Genomic DNA, 26,014 nt, shown 5'->3' on the forward strand with positions numbered 1-26,014 from the left:
CAGTCACATCATCACTATTATCCACCCAACCTTTACTGTTTCTTTTTTCCACAAATTCTTGGATTTTGGAACCTTATTTCAGAGCAATCAGAAATGTGTTGGTCAAGGAAGTAGTGGAGAGAGTCATCCCAGTTATTCCAGGATTTTATTCCTGTGTAATGTTTGCAAGAAGATGGGAGATTGTCATCCAATCTAGATCTTTCTTGTCTAAATGAATTCCTAGATTATCAAAGGAATTATTCCTCATTGTGCATTGGCGTTTTTTGCAGGACTGTAGATGACTAAGTTTGATGTCACTGATGCTTATTTGCACATTATCATAGTAGAGTTATCCCTCCACTATCTGTATTTTGTACACAAGAGTAAGGTGCTGCTGTTTAGGGCTTTGCCTTTTGGACTAGAATTGGTACCATACGAGTTCTGCCAAATCATATGAGAGTTTTTTGTCATCACTTCCATTCCCTAAACTTGTGCACACACCATTGCACAACTGGTTGCAGTTAGCACCATCTCATCTACTTTCATTGTTCTACTTTCAGAATTATGTGGTGAAGAGACCTCCCAGGGAAGGTTCTGTTCTTTCAGTTTACCTCCTCTGGGATCTAAACATCCACACACGTGTTTGCCATGCATGGTGACTTGTGAAAGGGAGGAGAGGTTCCTGGTGGTTGAGAGATCCAGCCCTAACACAAAACTATGACCTTGAATTCCTATAAATGAGAGCCTTGGAGTAGCCAGCCCCCCTAGGGTCAATTGGCTGGTCTACATGGACTAGTTTAACCAAGTATCAGTGTTGGATGTTCTCAACAGGTGTTGTGGATGTTGCATCTGATGCTGATGTTTGGGTATAGTGCTCACAAAATCCTGGTGTTGCTGCAGTGTGCTTATTTGGCATTGTGGTGTGTTCCATCGTAGGGCTCCATGGTGGGTGGGGTCAGTGGGCACTGCAATATTCCTTTTTTTATTATGGATCCTCCAAATGAAAACTTGCAAAGATGGAATTATGATGCTGACCAGTGTCCTCATTTTGACATTTACATCACCACGTCCACCTGCCACCATCAAGGCAGGTTATCTTAATTGCAGGGTACAACCATACATTTCAAACCATCTCAGATTTTTCCAGTGTCAACGGTTCTGTCACTCAAAGGCGTCATGTCGTGATTCCTTGGCATGCGCTCTTTGTAGTGGCAAGGACCACAATGCCTATGAGTGTGAACGGACCCTCATGCATTAATTGTAATGGCTCTCACCCATCCTACTTTCGTTCTTGACCTAACTGGTTGGAAGGAAAAGAGGTGCAGCATTTGAAAATGATTCAAAACATTACTTACTCTGAGACTCAAAAGTTGCTGTCCACCATTTCATCTCAGATGCATGCTGTTGCACTTCATTCCACTACTACAGTAAGAGTGCAGATGGGTCTCTCTGTGCCTCCAAAATAATCATTCTCAAAACAAATAAAAAGTCTTTTGACCTCCGTGATTAACAAAGTTGATGAATCAACTTCAACACCCATTTCTGTCCCTAACATACATCCTAGCAAATCTCAAGATCCATTTCCTTTAGTTCCATGTACGGGCATTTCCTCAGATACATCTTCTTCACCAACCCCAAGATGCAAAATGATCATTCGTTCACATCCTCAGTTACTATAATCCTCTTCCAACAGCAAAGACCTGCCCCATTGATTCAGGGCAAGATCCATGGAGGACAATAGACCTCCCTCAAATAAAGACAGTAAAGAAAAAATACATGGTTGTAAACAGAAGGGTTCTCCACACCATTCGCCTACATGTAAGAAAAATTGGCCACCTTGATACAATGGAACTGTCGAGGTTTACGTTCTAATCTGGATGACATCAAAACACTGATAGCTTCCTACCATCCTGTATGTCTTTCCTTACATGAAACATTTCTGAAACCTGCCAATACAGTCACCTTTCAGCAGTTTTCTTTGTACAGAAATGACAGGCTGTGTGATGGACGAGTGCATGGAGGGGTGGCACTGTTGGTTGATCAGCATATGCCCACCCTGTCTTTGCCACTCGACACAACCTTGTAGGCTGTAGCCATCAGTGTTTCCTTAGGTCGTACCATCACAGTTTGTTCTCTCTACCTGTCGCCTGGAGAGATCTATTATCAGTCAGACCTTGATGCTTTCATTGAACAGTTACTGTCTCTTTTTTATCCTTGGGGACTTTAATGGACATCATTCCATCTGGGGAAGTGCTCGTATTGATGGGAGTGATTGCTCTAGTGCTTATGCTCTCTGATCACTTTTCACTTTTCAATAGTGACTCTGATATGTATTTTCGTGAACCTAGTCTGTCCTTTAGTGCTATTGATCTCTCAGTTTGTTCCCCTTCACTATTCTCCCACTTTTCATTGATGGTTGACAATAATCCATGAGGCAGTGATCATTTTCCTATAATTTTGAAAGAAACTACCCGTGGTCAGTGCCACCCGATCCGCATGCCCCAGTAGAAGCTGGATCAAGCAAACTGGCTCTCTTTCACTGCTCTTGCAAAACTTGATCCTGCCATCGTCTGTAAGTCATCAGTAGACAACTGTGCAGCAGCAGTAACTGACTGTATTATACAGGCAGCTGCTCAAAGTATTCCTAAAACATCAACACATTTTCCACGATATCCTCATTTGTGGTGGAATCCTGCCTGCCAAATGGCACAGAAGGCTCAAAAACAGGCCTGGGATACTTTTCGTAAGTATCCCACAATGTCGCACTGCATCACTTTCCAGCAGGTCCATGCATATGCTCAGTGGGTAAGACGTCAAAGCCAGAAGGAACCTTGGATTAAGTTCACAACCAGCATATCTTTTATCACCATTTCCAAAGTCATATGGGACAAAATTAAAAAAATCAGGGGCAATATAATTCTGTCCCCCTCTTGATCTTGCTCTCTGATGGCCAGTAAGTAGCTGAAATTCGGAGCATCACCAATACTCTTAAGTGAAAGCTTTTGCCAGATATCTAGCACTTCTGCTTTTTCCTCCACCTTCTTAGCCATCAAGACTTGGGCAGAGTCACCTCTTTCCTTTCAAGTTGATTTGTCTCTTTTGCTATAATTGTCCCTTCACACTGGTGGAACTCAAAGTGGCCCTTCATTGGTCTGGCAGTACATCAGTTGGACCTGATGATGTACACAATGAAATGCTGCACCACTTATTTCCTGCTTCTCTTGCTATTTTTCTGATTGTTTTTAACCAGATCTGGCAGGAGAATGTTCTTCCTGATGCCTGGTGCCAGGCTATTGTCCTACCTTTCTGTAAGCCTAGGAAGGATCCCAAGATTCCTTCTGACTACCGTCTAATTGCTTTTTACGAGCTGTCTCTGTAAGAACTTAGAGAGGATAGTTAATGCTTGTGTTCTTTGGTTCCTAGAATAAAAAAATCTCCTCTCACCCACCCTATGCGGGATTCAATGACAGCACTTCACCATGGACCACCTGATTCGACTTGAAACGTCAATCAGAAAAGCCTTTCTCAAACAACAACATCTTGTATCAATATTCTTTGACATTGAGAAGGCTTATGATACAACATGGAAGTATAGCATTTTGTGAGACCTCCACATATATGGAGGTCCAATTTTTCACATTTGTCCAATTTTATTTAAAAATTTTAATGGACAGGCAATTCCAAGTTTGTGTGGGTTTGACACCTTCTCATTCTTTTCTACAAGAACTTCGAGTCCCTCATGGCTGTGTTTTAAGTGTCACACTTTTCAGTATAAAGATTAATGGTAACACTGAACAACTTGCTCTTGCTGTTGGAAACGGACTCTATGTCAACAACTTTCACATCTCATGTTAGTCATCAAGCATGAGGTATATTGAGCAGCAACTATAGACTGCCTTTAATCATTTATTGAAGTGGATCACAGAAAAAAGGCTTTAACTTCTCTCTCTCTAAATTCGTTTGCATGCACTTTTGCTGCCAACCAGGTATTCACCCGGATTCTGAACTCTATATCAGTTAAGTTGTGCTCCCTGCAGTCCCTAAGACAAAGTTTTTGGGGCTTTTCTTTGACTGTAAGCTAACCTTTATACCGTACATCAAGCAGCTGCTGGTCAAATGTACAAGAGCACTGAAAATCCTCTGTGTCTTCCTTCCACCACTTGAGGAGTGTATTGACATTCTATCCTAAAGATATATTGTGCTCTTATTCAATTAAAACTCGACTATGGGTCACTGGCCTATGGCTCTGCCAGGTCCTCAGCCTTAAAGATGCTGGACCCAATTCATCATTAAGGAATTTGGCTCTGTATCGGGCCTTTTTGCACTTCCCCAGTTCAGAGTTTATACAAAGAGTCTCATGAACCTTCATTGCACCTCTGCTGTTTGCCGCTGTCTTTACTATATGCTTCAAAAACTTCATTCCTGGGGTTGTGTTTTCCTTTCTCAGTGGGCCATACTTTTTCAGAACAGACGACCTGCCATTGGTCCTTTTGGCCTTCGTATCCAGGCGCAGTCAGATGAATTAGATCTGTCCTTGGATAACATTGCAATTCCCACTGGTCAGCCCATCCCACCACAGCTTCTTACAGTCCTCAAATGTGACCTATCTTTAAGTCATCTGAGAAAAACAGATGCTTCCAATTAGAAATACTATCTGCTATTTGCTTAACATCTTTCGAACCATCCTTCCATTGCTATTTATACAGATGGTTCGAAATCAGGTGACTGTGCCATGGTTTGTTGTGGCTTGGTAGTTGTGCATAAAATCCCCTCTACAGCTTCTGTGTTTGCTGCTGAACTATACGCCATTTCTCTTGCCTTGAATCACATAGAAGCTGAGCAGTACTCAAATTGCACTATTTATATTGACTCGCTTAGTTCTCTACTGACCCTGGAATCACTTCACATTAGTTCACACCATAGCGTCAAATAATTTGGAACCAGGACTGAAAAGGCCAACTTAAGATGACTAATGGTGGTTTTTGAACTTACCTGTTAGTCTTCCTGGTGAGTTATGATAATTGCAATTATGCTACAGAATGTCCTTTGCAACTTGTATTACTGTAGTTTTTCTTTTACTTCAGTAGACTAGATGGAAAAATTGATTTTAATTCTATTTATGTTTTTTAACTTTTTTTTGTTTTACCTTAATTTCCTTTTATGAATTTTACTAATTTTTCTTTAATTTTAACTTTTTACTGGATATTTGGTGCAGATAGCCTAGTTGCTTTGTGCCATAAAACACCAAACCAACCAACCAACTACTTTCAGAAGTGACCAAAGCAGGCTTTATTATTATAGCCAAGACATTTATTCTCATTTAAACACAATATATCATCCATTTGGGTGTCTTTTTTTAACCCATATCTTGTTCAAACTCAGCCAAATTCAATCTGGCTCCACGCTATGCAACAGGTAATCTTACTCTTAATCGTTCCTCCTCTTCCCACTGCACAGATAGATGTAAGCATCACTTAAATTCTTCATTCCTTTGAGACAATTACACGAGATCCCTTAAGTGGTTTCTAAGCAACCAGTGAATCATGATTAGTGATTTACTGGATTCCCCAGTCTCCTTATTCAGCATCAACATATTCGATCTGAAGTGGTGGTTAGATTGGAACAATACTACAATAGATGCTCCACCACCACCTCCTTATCAAATGATCTATCTCTTCAGGGATGCAGTGCATATCTTAGTGGTCAAGAATTCCAAAGCCTATGGACAGATAACTAGGCTTCCATATAGACCAGTGTTTCAGAAATTATTGCTATTTGAAGGGTGATATCCCAAAGTTTAGACTTAATGAGGGAGAAAGTTGTCATGTTTCACTTCAACAATTTCACTGTGTGTCTTACATTTTCCATCAAGGGGGGACACACAATGTAGGTTTCTTTGTTTTCACACCTTGGGTCTTCTTCTCTGGGTTCATTCCCATCATATCATCCTATGTTTTGGGAGTAATGAATTTGATGGTAGATCAATTTCCCCAATTCACTCAGATTTTTTGCGACAGAATGGAAGGTGCATTATGAGTTTTTGTTACATTTGCTCTTGGTTCAAGATACTAATGAACAATGTGATTGCCACTTATTTAAACATCAATTACTGGCATTTAGATCTCTAATATCTCCCCCTTGAGCATTGGCAATAGACACATTTAGATAGGACTGGACAAGATTGTACATCTATGCCTTCCCACTGATTTGTATGTTACTCAGGGTACTATCTATGATTAGTTCAACCTCTTGTTGTGTTCTGTTGGTAATTCTGAATTGGCCACCTTAACTCTTTTTGTTGCAGTACCTTCAGGAAGTGCTTACTTTTTCCACTTTCTCTTTTAGCTGTCTCTGTTGAGGCAGCCATAATCTGACATCATACAACTCGCCATCCCAAAGCTCAAGCTTCATGCATGTAGGTTATGCAGCCCATCACATGGTGTCTGGGTTTAACTTAAAAGTTTGCCATGCATCTATCTCAGTTACTGCATAGTCCAAAGATGGACTTTTGTCAACGTAAATGCCACACATATCAACAGTTGTGTATTGCAAGGAGGTTGAGTCTTTTTTGTTCAGAAGGTGCCAATCATAGCTCGTTTTTTGGCCTATCCCTTTTACAGGGGCTTAACATATTTCACAATCACCTTCATTAGGTGGCCTTAATATATGTCTTTAGATATTTGAAGAGACAAGAATTATTTGAGTTCCCAGTGCTATCCAGCCTCCTCAAGTCTTTTTGGGTTATTCTTCCCAAATGACCATTTCAGTTTCCTAACTCTGATATTGAGGTGTTATTTCATGCTCTTTTTTGACATCCATTTGAGCCATTAGCTTCATATACCATGTATCACCTTTCCCTTAAAGTTTAATTTTTTTGTTGCTACTAGCCTGCAGATATTGCTGGTTGGACTTGTTTGTACTGCATGTGCATAAGATACTTTATCATTCTACTTATGTTCTCCTAAAACTTAGGTCATTCTTATCCAAGACACTGATAGCTGGGGAAGAGGATACATCCTTTCACCAATTCACCTGGTTGCTACTTCTCACCCCTATGACCAGTCAGATCCTGATCTATTGTTATGTTGAAGGGCCTTGAAGTGTTATGTTGCCTGAAATAACATATTTAGAGGTGCTGTACAAAGCCTTTTCATTCATTGGGATCCTTCGTGTTATGTTGCCTGAACTAACATCTTTAGAGGTACTATACAAAGCCTTTTTATTCATTGGGATCCTTCAGTTTCTCAGAATTCATTCCTGGTTAATTTGTTGAAGTGTGTATGCAAATTGATACATATTGCTCAGTCTGATCTCTCTTCACAGGTAAGAAGACCTCAGTGAGTCACATCTAATCAGATTCATCATATTTCTATATATTTAGAGACTTAGTTGAACTGCTTACTACAGGACATAGTGAGGGCTAATATAAGGACCTCCCCCAATACTTTTATTCCACATTTTTTTTACACTATCTAGTAGTATCTCCCTCTGACTACCTTTTATAACTGTCTTAAGCAAATCCACTAGATTATAGTGAGGAGTGAGTATCTTCCTTACTTTTCAGAGTCACAGGCTGGTGTGCTTTTATCAAATTGATTCTGTACTAGCAACCAATAACACAACATACTTTATCTAGATACAACAGGCTCTGTAGAAATCAGGTATTCCATAAGACCCCTGAGAGGCAGACCAGATGGTATTATTATACTCTACTGGACCACCACTCATGGACTATCATAAGTAAAACACAAGGGAATCCTTCCTATACCTATTGATTATAGGATTGAGTAAATCAGGGTCAGTTTGTTTTTAAAACTTTAGGGAACTTAGTTCACCTATTACAATATTTCCAGAGCATTTTTGTATAGAACCTCCATTGCACATTAACTCTCCTCCTCTCATATTCTACTAACAGCACTATGAAGTCCTTACCACATTCATTTTCCAGTCACTGGAGTGGTGATAAGAGGTTATTATTTCATTGTGTTTGAGAATTTTCTTCATTCTTGAAGTAAATGGCAGAGCTGGGACTCTTCTATCCAGTACTTTTGATGCTCCTTCCCCCAGATGTTGGTAAAAGAAGCATCAGCCTAAACAAGACACTACTCGTGATAGTTGGTTTGTGCACAGACTTTATTTTTTTTAACAATATTGGTTCACTACATTGTTTGTGGAGGAGGATCCACTGTCTCTTCAAAATTTTGAATGTAACTTGATTCCCTTCTGGGTCCTTGCTTGAGCACAGTTTGTTCCACATGTTTCCCATAACTGTGGGGACAAGTGGAATTTACCTTACCTACATGGTTGAGAAATGAGTATAAGTGCTCATAATTCTAGACCACATAAGTTCTGTTTCTTCAGATTGGGTATGGCATACATGATTTTCTCATTTCAGTTTTGGGGTGTTGTCTTTGTACTTCTTTGGGTTAAGGAAAGGGTTTGTCCACTTTTGTGTTGCTTCTCTTCTCATTGTGATTCCAGTGACTTGGTATGCATCACTCTATTGCTACAGGGTATGATCCATTCATACATATAGATATTTTGGTCCAAATGCCTTAGTTACCAGCTTGGGCTTTAGGAACCTGGCTAGTAGTGATGGCTGGTCATGCCATAGTCCAATCACAGAGCATAATTTAGGTTCTAGGTGAAGAGCATACTTGTTCTGAATGTAGTGCTGTTCCCCCATGTACTTCTTCTACTGGCACACCCACAATCTATGCAGAAACATTTTATACAAATTATGCCCTCATTAGACCCTCTACCTTATCAATGTGGGATTGTAGCTGTAGTTTGAATGGAAGTAAATATATTTTAGAAGTTCACATTTTTTTAAATCAAAATCCTATTTGCAATAATACTGACCTTCTTTTATACTCTTCCTCTCCATTAAGAGGTGGTATTAGAGTATGTGGATTGAGTCAGTTTAAAAAAAGTGACAATTTTATCTGGATGAGGTGTTTATATACACAACCAGGATAGAGGGCACATTGACGTATGTGAAAAGTGTAACAAGACACATATCATTAAGAGCAATTAAGTGGGGAATAGAAGACTGAAACAAGCAAGAAGAATTAGACCAATATTTAGATGGGAAAAGGTGAAGAAATCCTTGCAGTCAAGTAATAGCTGTAGTGTGAGACGAGGTGAGTATTTTTGGAAATAAATTTTAAATTGAAGAAAACATTAATTTCTACCATTTATAAAAAAAAATTCTTGATAATGCTTTTATTATGAATCTTTGTTTCTTCTACATAAAAATATTAGTTTTTTATTATTCTAGGTCTACCAGTCTTGTTCCAAGAGAGCTTCCATTTTATTCTTTGTAATGAATGACATGGGGCAGATAGATCCTATGTATCAATTTTCTTTAGATTCCTATATTGACTTATTCATATTTTCTGTTGAAAAGTCCCAACGTTCTTCACATTTGGAAGATAGAATTGAGAAACTAAATGACTACCACACATATGCTGTCTACAAGTAAGATAAGAGAAATAAATTAGTATGTAAATCTAATTTGTTTTGAAATGATGTATGACCTTATTTTTATGGGGTCAGTTCTTTGGATTAAGCCCTTATTTGAAATACAATGTATACTGTAGTTCTGAATTTACAAAGGGTATCTTCATGAAATTTGTTACATTGCCAATAAATATTATAAGTATGTTATTTACAAAAAAATCAGAATTTTTTTGATAAAGTACTTCTACTAAATATTTTTCTTTGAATTTACTTTATTGAATCACAATCAGACTCTGACTGCTCTGTGTACAAAATGATTTCTGATACAGTGCCTTATCTCCTCTCACATACTAGCTTTTCTTATTCAATACTACCCTCTGTATGTGCAAATTCTTTTGCTTACCACTAGATTTGAAAATCCCACATACCCTATATTTGAGCATGGTTCAGCTGTATTGTTATCTTCAAATGATCATGCAACAACTCTCCACCAAAAGAAATATGACACAATTTCCTGTAGCAGCCAACGTCCTTTATACCGTGGAACCTAATATTCACTTCTTGATTTGGCATAGCAATTTTCAGATGTATTAATTTTTCTCATTTTTTTCTTGGGTGGTCTATGCATCATGGTAATTCACCTTCTTGTCTTAATGTTCCACATGTCTCCAAGTGATTTAACTGGCTTTTCAATGGTGGTTCTTTCATATCCACCATTGCTGGATATCAAGCAAACTTGTCCAACACTTTCAGTTTTTCGTGTTTTCATACAATGTTTGCCTATTTATCTCCCTTCATTCATTTACTTCTAAATCCATTTTCCTCTTTATCCTTTGATCCTCCTTAATGGGAACCTCAGTGTTGTTCTGCAGGACCTTACTCAACCCACTTTTGAACCATTGGTTATCTGTTCCCTATTTCAGTTGCTTCTCACAGTTTATTTTTAATATTTTTTTCTTTTTTAGTTGAAGGTCAGTTGTTTTGCCCTGGACATATCACATGACCTTTATCACAGTACCTATGTACTCCCATTTCTGGACTGCAATTATTTTCTCAAAATGTGGTGACTCAGGAAGGCAACATCTCTTTTACATCAATTTCCTTCCCTTCTGTTTCCCATTGTATTCACATTCTGATCTGGATAGACTCTGTGTCATGTGTGTGCTCTTAAGGATTATATTATCTGCATGGCTTTCTTTCATGGCTGCTATTCTTGTTTATTTATCCATTAGAACCTTCCTTCTCAAAGAGATATTTCACCTACCACCCTTCCATGTTGGATTTGCCAACTTATCATATCAGTCTATTCTTCCTTGTTTCTCAATTCCCAGTGTGTTATCTGGTTGTCTTCTCATAAGATTCAGTATCCTACCTTTTCTCTGACTGCTCGTTTCCATTGTTTTTTGGAAGAAATAACCCAGGTTAGTAGGTTGACTACATTAAACAACTTCATCTCTCATTACCTACATCAGGTGGCCATTTTCTCCTCATCTAAATATCATGTACCACTTGTGGTCATGCTCCATGCATCAATTCAACTGTGAGTAGATAAGTGTGTTTGTTTGTTATTATCGTTACAGAGCATGAGCTTTTTTATATTGGATCCCACTGGTGAGTGGTGCCTGTCTAGGTATACGTTTTTGTTGGAAATTGGTTCCCAAGATATAATTTTGGAAAGGATCTGGCTCAACAACTAAATTCACTTTGTACAATCTTTCAGGTGTATAATCCTAATTGCTGAGATGGGGTGCTCTGCAAGACTGCTAGTAAGTTTGCCTTTTGGTATATTGCATCATAAATATGTTTGTTCCAGACCATACTTACTCATGAACTATCGTGAGTAAAGCAGCAATATAATAGCTGCCTATTTCTATGATCCTGATTGAATAAATCAGGACTGGTGTGCTTTTTAAAATAGGGTTTTGTGGTCACTCATTGCATTGTTTCCTGAGTTGCCTTCCTTCCAGACTCCACGTTATTCTCCCCTTCTTCAAGTGGTGTAAGAGAGTTCTTGCCACTTACCAGCTCCTAGCTACTGGGCTGATGAACGTGCTGAATCCCATTCAGTTGAGAATATGGTGGTGATGTTCTGTCAGTGTAGATGATGTGAATTTTCCTCCTTCTACAAACTGGAAGACAAGTACCTCATGATATCTAGTTTTGGACTGGAGATAATTACAAAAATGCAGTTAAGCCCTCCAGTTGGGACTCTCACTCCATTACTGCCTGGTTTCCAAGTGATTTGGTGTTGTATTAGAGCTGAATCAGCCAACATACTTCCTCACCCATATAATGGTAGGGAGCCCTTGTCCTACTATGGACTAGATGATAAATTCCCAATTTTTACAGGTTATGGATTTGAGTGAACCACCAAACTACACTTCTTATTCATACCATTGTCTAGATGTTGGGTGGCTGGTATTAGTTGTGGGTTTGCACACATGCCAGGTCTAATTTGGCAGAATAGAACCCGTTTTCCATTCAACATCCTTGAGGTGAAATGGTAGGAACCATCCTGCAGATCAGACAGTACATACCTGATGCTGCTAGGTTTTGGACTAAAATTGATCCATTGATTATGGTTTGATTTACCCTAGCCATTGTACACCATTGGGTGCATCCAATCATAGTTTAGATGTGAATTATTGCTGTCTGAATTGGCAGTATGTATATCCATACCAATTTAGATGTAGTGTGGTCTTTCATGGGTGTGTTCCTCTGCTGAAAAATATCACACTCCATGAGTGATTTTAGACGCTTTTTGAAAAGTACTCATCTAGGCATAATTGAACTGGTCCCTCCACTATATCAATGTGAGGTAAGGTATGGAATCAGAAGTTATAATTTTCCTACTCTAGAAATATATATACAATAGATGCTTACCTCCTTTCACTTCCTGCCCTTTTGATGCTTAATGTTAAAGTAAAGATGGAATTATACAGTACAGAGAGAGTCAGCCACAACAAGAGGATATATCAATTCCTATTACTGAAGGGTTGTCATATGATTGTTTGCATGCTGCAACACAGTAGAACCATGTTGAAATGTAGGGTAAGTGGAATTCTTGAGCCTTTTGGCCCCCAGTGAAACTTAATCAATTTTTTTGTGATAAAGGTAGTAGTAAATTGAAATCTTCTCTTTCTGTTTATTGTAAGCAATCTAACAGCAAATGTCAGAGAGAAGTATTGGTATTGATATTTTTTTAAAAGAAAAAAGGCATAACACACAAAACAAGAAAATTAGTTTATTTTGTGTGTGTGTGTGTATATATATATTATCAGTAACTTTTATTATAGATATATTATAAATGCATAACTTATATTAAAATTGGGTGTGGAATGAATTTATAAAATGGGAGAGTCAAAGCAAAAAATTGTCATGTGATACAAAGAAGTGAGGATTGCAAATTTATTTAAATGTTTCTTTTTGAAATTAAGAACTTAAATTTTCTGTTACATTAAAATACAATTTATTAAGTTTTTTTTTCGCAAAATGTATTAATATGCATTGACAGTAATATAGTATAATTAAGTTTTGAATATAATTTTGTAAACAGTTCTGACATTACACTCAGACTCCCACCCATGCACATTTGGTTAATAAATTAAATGTCAAAATGGTTAGTCAAAATATTAAATTTTCTAAATTATTTGCACTTAAAATGTAATATTTAAGTTATTGTAGTCTATTTGAAACTGTGCTTTTGTACTTTATTTTTAAAACCAACAACCTGTAAGGTGCTAGAACTCATTAAGATTATTCCTTTTAAGGCCATCATAGTCTCGAATTCAATATTGGCTGATTATTAGACTAATGATGTGTGAAACGTTTTTTGTTTTTAATTTTCATCAGTTACACAAACACTGGTAATATTTTTGACTGAAAAATAGGCACCTCAGTTTGGGATTTAGAACTGTATGACTAGAAAATTAATGTATGATTTAATATCAGTTCTCTAGACTTCACTTCTAAAATTTCTTGTATCTACTATTTATCAAAATCAACAAAAAAAATTAAATGTTTGAAAAATTAACTAGAAATTTCTCACATGTTCATAGAAGATGTAAATGGAAGGATTAAGGTTTAATATCTCAGATATAATTTTACATAAAAAAGCCTCACTATTTTAAATATGTATCTATATACATACACACAGAAAGGGGGTTGTGCCTTTGTTTAAGTCCACTGCTGTGACAACAGTTAGTTTATGGATTTACAATGCTAAAATTAGGGATTCATTTCTCTTCATTGGACATAACAGGTAGCTCAATTTGTTTTTGCTATATGCTTTGTTTAAAATGCTATTTATCTGTAGATAATGTATTAATACAGTCAAAACTAATCTTTCTTTATTAGTTTGTTTGTGTAACTATACTGTGTGTTTTTAATGATATTTTATCATCTCAGTTACAAAATGTGTAATCATAAAGAATCAGTAGTTTAAAAATGTCAATTTTCTTTTGTTCACACAATTTATTTAACACATTTTAATCAACTGCACAAATTAAAATCATCTACAATATTTCTAAAATTAAATATACTTTGAGAAATCTTTTTTCAAGTAATTATCATAAAGTTGAACTTAAGCGAGAATTACAAAGGATATGACTGTAAGTATAAAAGTTATTTACATATATATTTTCTAGTAATGTGATGTATAAGTAAAACGTTGGCAGAATTATCAACAATTTTATTTTTATGATGCAACCATTTGTACTTCAGTCTGTATTCTCAATATTCTGTTTTGTTTTTTCTTCAATGTTCTATTGGATTAAACCTGAAAGCAAACCATTTATTAATGAATGTAAAACTAAGTCTTGATTTTTTTCCATTGTGATACTTATTAAAAATTTAACATTGACCAGTGTTAGTTCTTTACTTTCGAGACAATACCTCACCTCTGCACCCACCTATGAAACTTGCATGTCACTTGCCTTGGGCTCCCACTGAAAAATCACATGTTTAATGTTAACTGGACTAGTACATTCTGATATTCATAAAACAATAGAACTCCATTGATATAAGGGCAACACAACCTCTTTGTACAGTAACTCCCATTAAGCACTTACACTTGAAATAACTTCATTCCTTTCCTCAGCATTGTCTCAAATGGACATGTTTTTAATACAGTAATTAAATGTATGAGATTTGTAAAAATTTATGGAAATTAAATTTCACTCAAGCTTAACTCTTTCTTTCTTTACAAAAAGAACTGATTTTTTTCTGCTTATGTGTTAAATCTCCTTCATTCTGTGATGGTGACATTGTTACTAACATGGGAACTGTGTCTACTATTGTTACTAGAGTTTGTTTTCTGTGGAGGATGTTATGTATGTACATTGTTCAGTGAGTTGAACAATTTTTCTGCATACAGGATCTCCTTCTTCCACCCATTTGGATGATGTTATTTCTCTTCAATTTGAAAATGAACTAAATAACAATGATTTTGACCAGCTGTTTCCCCCACCAGGTTTTGCTCTCTGTACTACTTTATCTGTAGAGAAAAATCAACATTCTTCTAATCTGTTTTTTAACATGATTTTGCAGTTATGTCTTTTTCTCCAGTGTCTTTTAATATTTCCAATTCTTCACTACATAAAAACCATACTTACGATTAATTTATATTTCCTTTTTTTCCTGTTATTAGAGTCCATGCAGACTTGTTTCTTGAACAACTGTCAACCAGTACTCACATTCCTTGTTTTGTGGGCTTAGTTATTCTTAATTTCAGTTTCTTGATTCACAATCTTTCAAATATTTTTTTAACTGCTTGGGGGTGGACCACTTAGTTTCTACATCACTTAATAGTGCCTATTTTTCATGCCTTTGTCTCTTTCATACATCCTTCCTACATTACCTCTTGTTCCTTCATCATATTTCTGAGGCACTTCATCGTGCTTCTGGATGGTTTTCTGCAGAGGTTTGTACACTTTTTTTACCACTTTTAGACTTTCTGCTAGTTGGACTAATTGGGTTAGAATACTTTCTTAGCTAATGTTGGTCTGCCTCACTCTTACTTCCATGATTTTCATTGGTCTCTTTTTTTTTTCTTTGCCAGACATCTTTTGTGGTGTTCCTGAACCTCTGAAGCCACAGGCCAAGGTGATCTGGCATTGTTCTCATGGTCTTCTTTGATTTTTGTTTTTCTCAACCTTACCATTCTGTTCTTGTTTGTAGATCTGTTCAGTCTACATCTTTCCTTTCCACTTCTACTTCTCATTATCCTTCTTTCCATTTTTTTTCACTTTATGATGTTAGGGTCATTGCTCTATCGTCAGTGACTATCCTGTCTGGTTTAACTTATTGGGTGCACATCAGTCTCACTTCACCAGCCTTTGTTCTCTATTTACAGTTAGCTAAAAGATGAATTCTTTATGTTCTGAGTCACTTTTCTCCACTTTTCTTTTCTAGTTTCCTTTCCTCTTTCCTCCAACCCTGCTTATCTATAGTGCTTTGGGGAAAATATCTATGATCTCTTGGCCAAGAATGCCATCTAGAGGGTATTTATTCCTATTTCAGAATATTACTCTTATCTCATTGTGGTCCTTAAAAAGACTGGGGATTGGCATCCATTTATTGCCTCACATTTCTGAATGGATGTTTTCTTTTCTCTCTGGTGGCCCTTTTCTCCCATTCTGTGAATGACCAAACCCAGCATGTTAGAAACGTTTTTACATATTCTGATTACCCTATCCAAACATTTTTCTGTTTCATGCCCTTTCTCTTGACATTGTGTCTACTCCTTACATTTTCAATCCAGTCATGGGTTTCCTTGCTTACCATACGGATTGGGGCTAAAGTTCCATTATTACATAAATGATAGGCTTGTCCTTCCCTCTTGACTCCTCTCATACCTCACTTCTTCTGCAGGGGGCTGCTTGGCTGGGCTGACTAGTCAAGCATTAAAATTTTCTCATCACCTCATATTTTTCATCTCTCAGCTTTTATCTTGTCATCTGTGAACTGTGGAATGTCTTGTTACCAAGATTCCTTTTTCATTTACACTCTGCATGTTAGATTCTTTTGCTTCTGGGGACTCTGGTTTCACTAGAACCACACTCAAACCTTTAGTCATGCACAAACTTCCACTCTTGTAATCTCCAGTTTCTCATTCTTTGGCCCTGATGGTTGATATTCTCAGCCAGGAATCTCATTTTTTGTCTATATGCCGATCATTTCCTTTGTGTCTTTACTTTTGTACTTGCCTTAATGTGAGATGTTCCTTGTTAGATCCTTTTGGTGGCACATCTTTGGCCTGCACAACCCTGGTTTCCTCTGCCTTGTTATTTGACATCTAGGCTCTCTTTCCTCTTTCCCCATATTTCTTTCTCCTGCTTCAACCTTACACATCTCTTTTACCCATGGGGTATTTTCCTTTCATCTTCACATATGGGATTTGTTTGTTCAATTACTAACAGGACCAGGCTCTTTTGTCATGTAGCTTTCTTCATATTGCATTTTTGTCATCCTTTGACTATGCATGTGTATCAGTGGAAGTGAAACATTTTTCAACATTGGTCCATATGCCACTCCCTTCCTCTAGGCCATCCTACAGTGGCCAAAGTTTCAGTCTTTCAAATATGGTTGTTCAACCATGGATTATTAATCTTTGTAATATGTGGTTATTGTCAGCTGAGAAAGCAGATGCCAAAGAAGTTATTGCTCATTTATTTTGCTCATGCTTTCCAACTTTTCAAAATAGATTTTTGTGATCATCCATTGCACTGTCTCCAGTAAAATACATTACCAGGAAGTGTCTGATGGGAATCTGAGCTCTTCTCCATGTATCTCCAGCGTAGATTCTCCACTCCCCTTCTTAAAGTGGAGTATGAAAGACTTTTGCTACTTACCACTTATCAGTTCCTAGCCACTGGGATCTTGGATCATGGAGAGTTCCTCACTGATTATGTATGGCACAATATGGTATTAATTAGGGCAGTATTGTGAAGCTAGTCAATCCACAAACAGTTAGGATGTCCTCTTCGTGCGGCAAGACAGATTTGTCACTTTCGTCTCTTATCTGTATAGTTGTGTGGAGGTGAGACTCACACAGTAGAGTATGATTGTGCTCTAACCATACTTCTGGCTTGGTGACCATTTGTGTATGAGTGCATGGCTGGTCATGCAACACCTGAAGTATGTTTACCTTTCCCCTCATGTTCATCCAAGTGAAGACTATACCCTGAACATGATCAAGTGCAGTACCTTGTATATGCCTCTGTGGAACCCTTTCCATCAGGTGCAACACTCTATAGGCTTTCCCTCAGGCACTTTCAGAAGAGAGCTGATGTAGGTTTAAAGTTCATACTATCCTCTTCACTGTCTCAGTGTGAGATTCTTGTTATCCTGTGTGCACTTTCTTCTTGCCTTATCTAAGAATAAAGTTATTTGGAACACAAGTGCCTAAGGGGAGTTACTGCACAAAGAGGATGTGTTACCCTCCTATTGGTGGAGGGCTATTGTACAATTTACGTTAAACATGTGATTTTTAGGTAGGAGTTAGCTGAAGGTTGATGAGAGGTTTGTCTAATAGGTAGATATGGGAGGCATTAAACTATTTTTTTTGTGAAGATTTGGGTACATATCAGAAATATATTTTCAGATAAGGAAAATGTTAACTTTTGTAGCAGTAACCTGAATTTTTTTAGTTTTTTTTAATGTTTTTAAACTTATAAAAATTCTTTTTGAATAATTTGATGACAGTTTGTAAAATGCTGTTTTAGTTCTAAGGTGGAGTCATGAGATCCCTTCAGGCACAGGTTTGTCCTATAAGAAATTTTAAATGTTTAAATATTAATGGTGCAAAGATTGGTTGTGAAAAAGTAACTCTATGAGTCACTGTCTTTCTCTCAGGTCTTTGGAAATAGAATTTAAAGAAAATCTAACTCCTTAAATATTTCTAAAGCTATTTTTTGATTAAAATTATTCAACTATGTTCTGTTCTTTCTCTTATGCTGCTTTTATTAAGAATATGGTTATGATGTTAAACATACATATTTTAACTATTTTTAATTTTGTATTATGATATATTTTTTTGCTAAATATTATTTTCTGTTGTTAGCTTGGTATATGGATTTCAGAGTAACCTAATTCTTCTTAGCTGTCTGAACCATTTGAGGGTACATAACTGAAGAAATAGTGGATTCTAATCAGTATAAATAAGAATATAAGAAATGTATATTATATGCACTGTATTCTTTATAATGTTGGTTTTGGCTCTGATCTCTGTTTGTAGCCTGGTTTGTTCAGGAGTTTTAGTTTATTTTATCTTTTTTTCTAACAATTTGTTAGGATTAATATTTTTTTAGGGACCATCCTATCTAATTTTTTACACAGTAGGTGTTTTATAACAAAAATTATATATGATGATGTTGTAAGTTTTTAAATATGTTTTCTATTAGATATTTATATTTTAATTTCTAAGAACTTTTCATAAATAAACCAAATGCTTTACATTTCTTTAAATATCACTTGTTACAGGTTTACTTGTCAAGCCTTATTTGAAAGACATAAGTTGCTTTTTGCTTTTCACATGTGTGCTAAGCTATTAGAAGCTTCAGGAAAACTTAACTTGGAAGAATATAATTTTTTCTTGAGAGGAGGCATTGTAAGTTCTATGAAGATTTATATATCTTGTTTGTGATAAAATAATCAAAAACTTTGGGCCAGGACCATTTTAGATTCATATGCAGGGGTTGAGTACTTTATACTTAAAACAATTTTGGAATCCCACTATAGTCCAATCTACCATGTTTTATCCATGCTAGGTCTTTAAGCCATGCATCTTATTAATAATTCTGCAGGTTAGTTTCCATTATAAATGACTTTGTTGTCTGGCTGTAATATCAAAACTGTAATGCTATTTCCTGCAAGCTTCTCTTATTATTTCATTATTTTGATCCAAGAAATCCATGGGCACTATATTTAGTGACTTAACTAGTTTTCTTCACGTGGAATAACATGAATACCCATTTCATTCTCCAGCTGATTGAGATATATAAAGGTTGAACGTATATATGATGGTTACAACTCTTTTTTCCACCATCTAGACATCCTTCATGACAGATCTGTGAGTGTTAGGTTCTGTTTGAGGATGTATGCATTAACTTCTGGTCCCATTCTCTCTGGTCCCTTTTTCCAGTTTATTTTCCTTCTCCACTGAATCATGTCTAGTTCTAAGGTGTAGCAGAGTCAGTCTTGATCTTCATCACATGGGTACTGTAGAAGATGTAGTGCCTGCTCATCCAGAATTTTACTATCATCTGTTTGTTATTCCCCAAAAGATGGGAGATTAAAGACCTATTGTCAATCTGTTTCGGCTGCATACTTTTCTGAATACATCCTAATTCACCACTGATTTTTCCTACATTTCTTTTCAATGGGTTTTCCTTGGGGCTTTGAATGACCAAATTCTACATGACATATGCTTACTTTCATATCTGCATGGTACATCTGCATTGGTCAGGAGTCATGTCATTCTTTCTTTTATACAGACCATTCCTTGTTATATATTACTAGTTGTTCTGTATTGGCCTGACATTCATGGTTTCCTCTAGTTCGGTCCTTACTGAAGCAGTAAAGGCCCTTACCTCTCTCCAGATCTCTACTCCAGCAACCTTGATTGGATGTGTTTCATCCAGACAATGCAAACCTCCCCCTTCATGATTGGTTTTGATTGTTCTGTTGCCTTCTTTTGGGGATTCCCTACCCAGTGGAGCTCCTTTGCTCACCCAACCCATATGTCTTTCCTCATTATCTGTGTATCAGCATAATTAATTTACCTTTTACCAATGGTCCATTTACCAGGGATTCTTTCCTTCCTATTCTTCAGTTTCTCATTTGTCCAGGTTCTGTATCCAGTTATTTGGTCAAGATTTGTCAGTGCTGGAATAGACTGCACTTGACATAATTCTGTGTATATCAAGGGGCTTTCTCAGGATGTTTTTGCCTGAGTGGACCTTGCTTGGTTATCTTGATATCAATCCAAGGCCATTCCCCTGGATGTGCTTGCCTGGACAGGCTGCACTTGCTAATTTTTTTTTTCATATTACACATACAGTATTGCACAAAATCTCTTATGCAGGGTTCTTCCTCTGAATGTTTTTGTCCAGATGAATTGCACTTGGCATAATCCAAATATATACCAAAGGGTTTCCCCTGAGTAGATCTCACTTGGCTTTCTTGTTCTAAATCCAAGGCACTTTACCTGGATGCTTTTGCCTGAACAGACTGCACTTCTTCATTCTATAAACCTATGCAAGGTGCTTCCATGTTGTTTTTGTCCTTGGACCACACTTGGCCTAATACATTGTATCGCTATGTGCTGCTCTTGGAGGTTCATTCACTTGGTTGCTTTCCACTGGATTATTTGTTTTTGAGCTTTTATTAGCCTCACCATCTTTTTAATGTGAGATTCTAGCTGTGGGAAGCTGAGGAAATACTATTTTGGAAGTTAACATTTCCTGACCCTGAAAATGTATTTACAAGAAGTACTTACATCCACTTACCCACTTTTCACTCTTCATCCCCACTGATTTGCTGGTGTTTTTGGGTTTGTATGTGCCAGTTCTCGAAAGTGAGGATTGTGCTGTGCTTATATAGAGGGCACAGTGGAAATGGTGGAGGGTGGTCACATGATCAGCACATGTTGCTGCAGTGATGCAGTAAAGATGGGGGTATAAAAGACTAATGTACTAATAATAAAATTAACCAATGCCTGGAGAGAAAATGAAAATCGAGATAGCTAAGGGGAATGGTAGTTGTCAGAAATACATTTTCTTGTTAGAAAATGTTAACATCCTTAACCTGAATATATCTTCACAATCTGAGTGTTTGAATGTTTTGCATCAGAAAAAATTATTACAATCCTTTTGAAAAGTGAGTAGTTTGTGGTAGCATCATATTACCTACAAATACCAAGAAATGCCAAAATATAGTTCTAATACAAATCATTCCACCACAACTTTATATTGTCTGACTAATCTGTGTATTCAAAATTATTTTAATATAACGTACAAAACCCTTTGTATATTATTTTGAGAATTATTTCGGTGATTATTTATAAGTTTTATTAGAATATATCAGTAGAAACTGAGAAAACTGTGAGTGAGATGACTATGTTTGTCCAAACATGAGTACTAATTTATTATTACAGATATTAATTAGTATGCAGTTACTTGGACCATTAATTTCGTATAAAATTGGTTGTTGTGTATATATATGCACTCACACACAAGCATATATACCTTTTAGAAAATAATGCATTTTAAAAACTTTGGGTTTCAGTAGTGAACAAATTGTTTTTTTCTTCTTTAAAATGTTTAATTAGTAATATACAGATGTTGATGTTGCAATTATTGGAGAACCATGCATAAATAATAAATACTGCACTTCTTCTCATTCAGTATTAACTCTAAATGTGTATATGTGTAAACTACAAACTTGGCAGGTACAGAAGCAGCTTATTATTCAGGTTATGTTATATTATTCTCTGTTGTTGTATTTTTACACAATTAATTAAAATGCATAGAATGAAAACTTAAATTAGAACCTGTGTATTTGTAGCATCTTATGTGTAGTTATTTGGTGAAACATAAATTGAAATTTAGTGAACCTGTCACTTTAAGGTTGAAAATGACAAATCTGTTAGAGTTTAGTGAAGATATTCTTAGATAATTAACCCTTAAACAGCAACCATCATCAGTTGATGCTGCTACCTACAATATTCCCATTGTTTAAGGATTAAATTAATTTATGTTTGTAAATATCTTTCATTTATTCAGTCTTAGTTGAAACTGGATGAGATCTAAAATATTGTATGGCTATAAAAAATTTAATTTTTTTTTTATAGTATGAAAGGTATCAGTATGTGCATTGGCTTTGATTGTGTAAAATTTGGAGATATACTTGTCTGAATCATAAGTACCTATATTTGTTGAACAGGTCTTGAATAATCAGGAACAAAAGGACAATCCCTGTCCAGACTGGTTAACAGACTTAGCTTGGGATCACATAACAGAACTAGACAAGCTGCTTAATTTTGTTGGTATTGCTAATTCATTTGAACAATATCCCCAAGATTGGTATCAATGGTATATAAAACCCCAACCTGAAAATTGTTCACTTCCAGGTAAACATTTTTTGTCATTAATCTGTACAAAAGACAGTGGCATAGAGAGATACTAGATTTTATGTGGGCCTGGAGTTAGAATGGATAGGCAAGAAGCATTACATATGTTGTAATATTTTTACATACAGCTTTATTTTATTATGCAAAAATATTTTTACATACAGCTTCATTTGCTGATAACCTCAACAAAACTACAAAGCTTTAAAAGATTGGTTCTTTTCATATAAACATGCAAATTTCAAAAGGTCTTCCAGATCTTCATACTGTTTTTCAGATAATATAATTTCTAATATGATGTTTATTCTTTGTGTTTATTTTAAAAAGTGGTGTTGGTTTTGAATAAAATATCTGCTGGTTGAACTTGTATCTTTTACTTCATATATTTTTCGATAAACTTCAAAATAACTTCATATTAACTGATTTTTTTTATTTATTTGCATACGTAGTTTTAAGTGTTCAGTTACTGATATTTAAAAAAAATCAATCATATTTTTATACCTTATGATGATTTTTCAGATTTTTTCATTAAATGTTATGTATGTTTATTTGCGCAGTGTACAAATCCATCACTGAATTAGAGGAAAATTTGTAAAATGTTATTTTTTGTTTTAGCTGAATGGGAAAACACCTGTAAAGAATTACAGAAGATGTTGATTGTACGTTGTTTACGCCCTGATCGAGTCACAAACTGTGTCAAAACATTTCTGATCAACAATATGGGGTCCAGGCATGTATCTTTTGTAAACTTTTTACAAGAACTACGAGTAGCTAGCAGACAAACAGTTATATTGTATAATTTATGCTTTACACAAATATCACAATTTGCATTATTATTTTGCACTTATTACAGGTTTGTGGAACCTCCTGTGCTTGACGTGTTGGCCGTGTTAAAAGATTCAACTGCTAAAACTCCTCTTATGTTTATTCTTTCTCATGATGTGGTAAGTGTTTCTTTTTCCATGAGTATAATTTTGTTAGACTTTTCTAAATTCATGTGTTCCTCTCTAACTTCCTCTCTGTAATGACATTAAATTATGTTTTTAATTTCACAATCTAATGATTTGTAGTATTTTATCAACAGTTATTGCAAATCATTCAATTTTTAAATCAAAAACAGATAATTGTTGATAAAATACTGTTTATTTATGTCTGATTTTTGTAAATCGTACGTTTAGTAAACTTTTCTTATGGAAATTTTTGGATTATTTAATATGTCTGATGATGTAAAAAAAAGACTTTCTTCTATAAAGCATAAAATATGCTTTGGATATTTACTACTATATTATTTAACATTATTAGTTATGAATAATATCCCATTACAACACTTCTGTAGTGTCAACTATCCTGTACATATACACATTTAATAGTCCACTTTTCATGTTGTTTTTTTTCTCATTACTATGCGTATTTGTATTTATTATTACATCGTATAGTTGTGATTTCAATATGTTATACTTGCTGTATTTTTATAAGGAAACCTCATAGTAATCATTTAGGTATTTTTTTTGTACAAAGAATTAAACCATTGGCCTTCAGAAACTCATTTTAACATTTAATAGTCTTGTTCTACTCTTTTTTTTTGTATATTTAACTGCTTCTCATGTCTTTCCTTTTCCAATACTTTTAGTATATGTAAATGTAAAATATGTCTCACAAAAAGAACTATCAACTATAAATGTTTATTCTAAAGGTGATATTTCAGTGCTTTAAGTAAAAGTAACAAGTACTTATGGTTTGATAAAAAATGGAGCATTTTCTTCTTTTTGAATTAATATTCAGTTTTTGAGATCTGCTGTATATTATGCACAATAGAATCACTTGCTGTCTTAGGTGGGCATTTGATGGTCACTTTAATGCTGTTTTTCTCTTTATTTAGTTTTGCTTGTGGTTTAGCAAAAGTTACGAATATCATTTATCATGTACAACTGATGTAATTCATGTTTGACTCTTGACAGTGGTGTTAGATTTGGTTTATGATTATTTTAGAATATGTGTATATATATGCTAAAAATATAAAGTGTTTTATATAAAATTTCCTTATATTTCAAACTTAATCATTAGTTTTCTTATAGGATCCATCTGGATCACTACTTCATTTGGCTAAAACTCAGGGAATGGATCAAAGATTTAGTTCACTTTCATTAGGACAAGGACAATCTCCTATAGCAACACAGTTAATCAAAGAAGGAATAAAAGAGGTTGACAATACAATTATATGGGCCTAACGTTCATTCTGTTTCCTTGTTGTTTAATGTTCGTCATGTACACTACATGGCCAAAAGTATGTGGACACCCGACCATCACACCTACATGTGCTTGTTGAACATCTCATTCCAAAACTGTGAACATTAATATGGAGTTGGTCCCCCCTTTGCTGCTATAACAGCCTCCACTCTTCTGGGAAGGCTTTTCACTAGAATTTGGAGCATGGCTGTGGGGATTTGCTCCAATTTAGCCACAAAAGCATTAGTGAGGTCGAGCACTGATGTTGGGGCAAGAAGGCCTGGCTCGCAGTTAGCATTCCAATTCATCCCAAAGGTGTTTGATGGGGTTGATGTTAGGGATCTGTGCAGGCCAGTCAAGTTCTTCCACACCAACCTTGGCAAACCATGTCTTTGTGGACCTCGCTTTGTGCACAGGGGCATTGTCATGTTGAAACAAATTTGGAAGCATGCAATTCTCTAGAATATCACTGTATGCTGTAGCATTAAGATTTCCCTTCACTGGAATTAAAGAGCCTAGCCTAAACCATGAAAAACAGCCCCAGACCATTATTCCTCCTCCACAAAACTATACAGTTGGCACTATGCATTCAGGCAGGTAGCGTTCTCCTGGCATCTGCTAAGACCAGATAGTAAAGTGTGATTCATCACCCAGAGAATGTGTATCCACTGTTCCAGAGTCCAATGGTGGTGTGCTTTACACCATTCCAACCAATGCTTGGCATTGTGCATAGTGATCTTAGGCTTGTGTGCAGCTGCTTGGCCATAGAAACTCTTTTCATGAAGCTCCCGACAAACAGTTATTGTGCTGACATTGCTTCCAGAGGCAGTTTGGAACTCAGTAGCAAGTGTTGCAACTGTGGACATATGATTTTTACACACTTCAGCACTTGGCGGTCCCTTCCTGTGAGCTTGTGTGGCCTATCGCTTCATGACTGAGCTGTTGTTGCTCCTAGATGTTTCCACTTCACAATAACAGCACTTACAGTTGACTGGAGCAGTTCTAGTGGGGCAGAAAATTGACAAACTGACTTGTTGGAAAGGTAGCATCCTATGACAGTGCCATGTTGAAAGTCACTGGGCTCTTCAGTATGACCCATTCTACTGCCAATGTTTGTCTGTGGAGATTGCATGGCTGTATGCTTGATTCTATACATTTTTAGCAATGGATATGGCTAAAATAGCCAAACCCACTAATTAGAAGGGATGTCTACATACTTTT

General features: G+C 36.1%; 1 protein-coding gene across 1 annotated transcript in view; it reads left to right on the plus strand.

Annotated features, from left to right (window-relative positions):
• LOC143232396 (dynein axonemal heavy chain 2-like) overlaps window positions 1–26,014 on the plus strand; it is a 228,744-nt gene that overhangs the window by 180,096 nt on the left and 22,634 nt on the right. The window contains 6 exon segments of the mRNA XM_076467790.1: window positions 9,260–9,459; window positions 18,922–19,048; window positions 22,384–22,570; window positions 23,183–23,297; window positions 23,421–23,511; window positions 24,643–24,768. Coding sequence (XP_076323905.1) covers window positions 9,260–9,459; window positions 18,922–19,048; window positions 22,384–22,570; window positions 23,183–23,297; window positions 23,421–23,511; window positions 24,643–24,768 — 846 coding nt within the window.

This window comes from Tachypleus tridentatus, chromosome 1 (assembly GCF_004210375.1).
Source record: "Tachypleus tridentatus isolate NWPU-2018 chromosome 1, ASM421037v1, whole genome shotgun sequence".
Classification (NCBI taxonomy): Eukaryota; Metazoa; Arthropoda; class Merostomata; order Xiphosura; family Limulidae; genus Tachypleus; species Tachypleus tridentatus.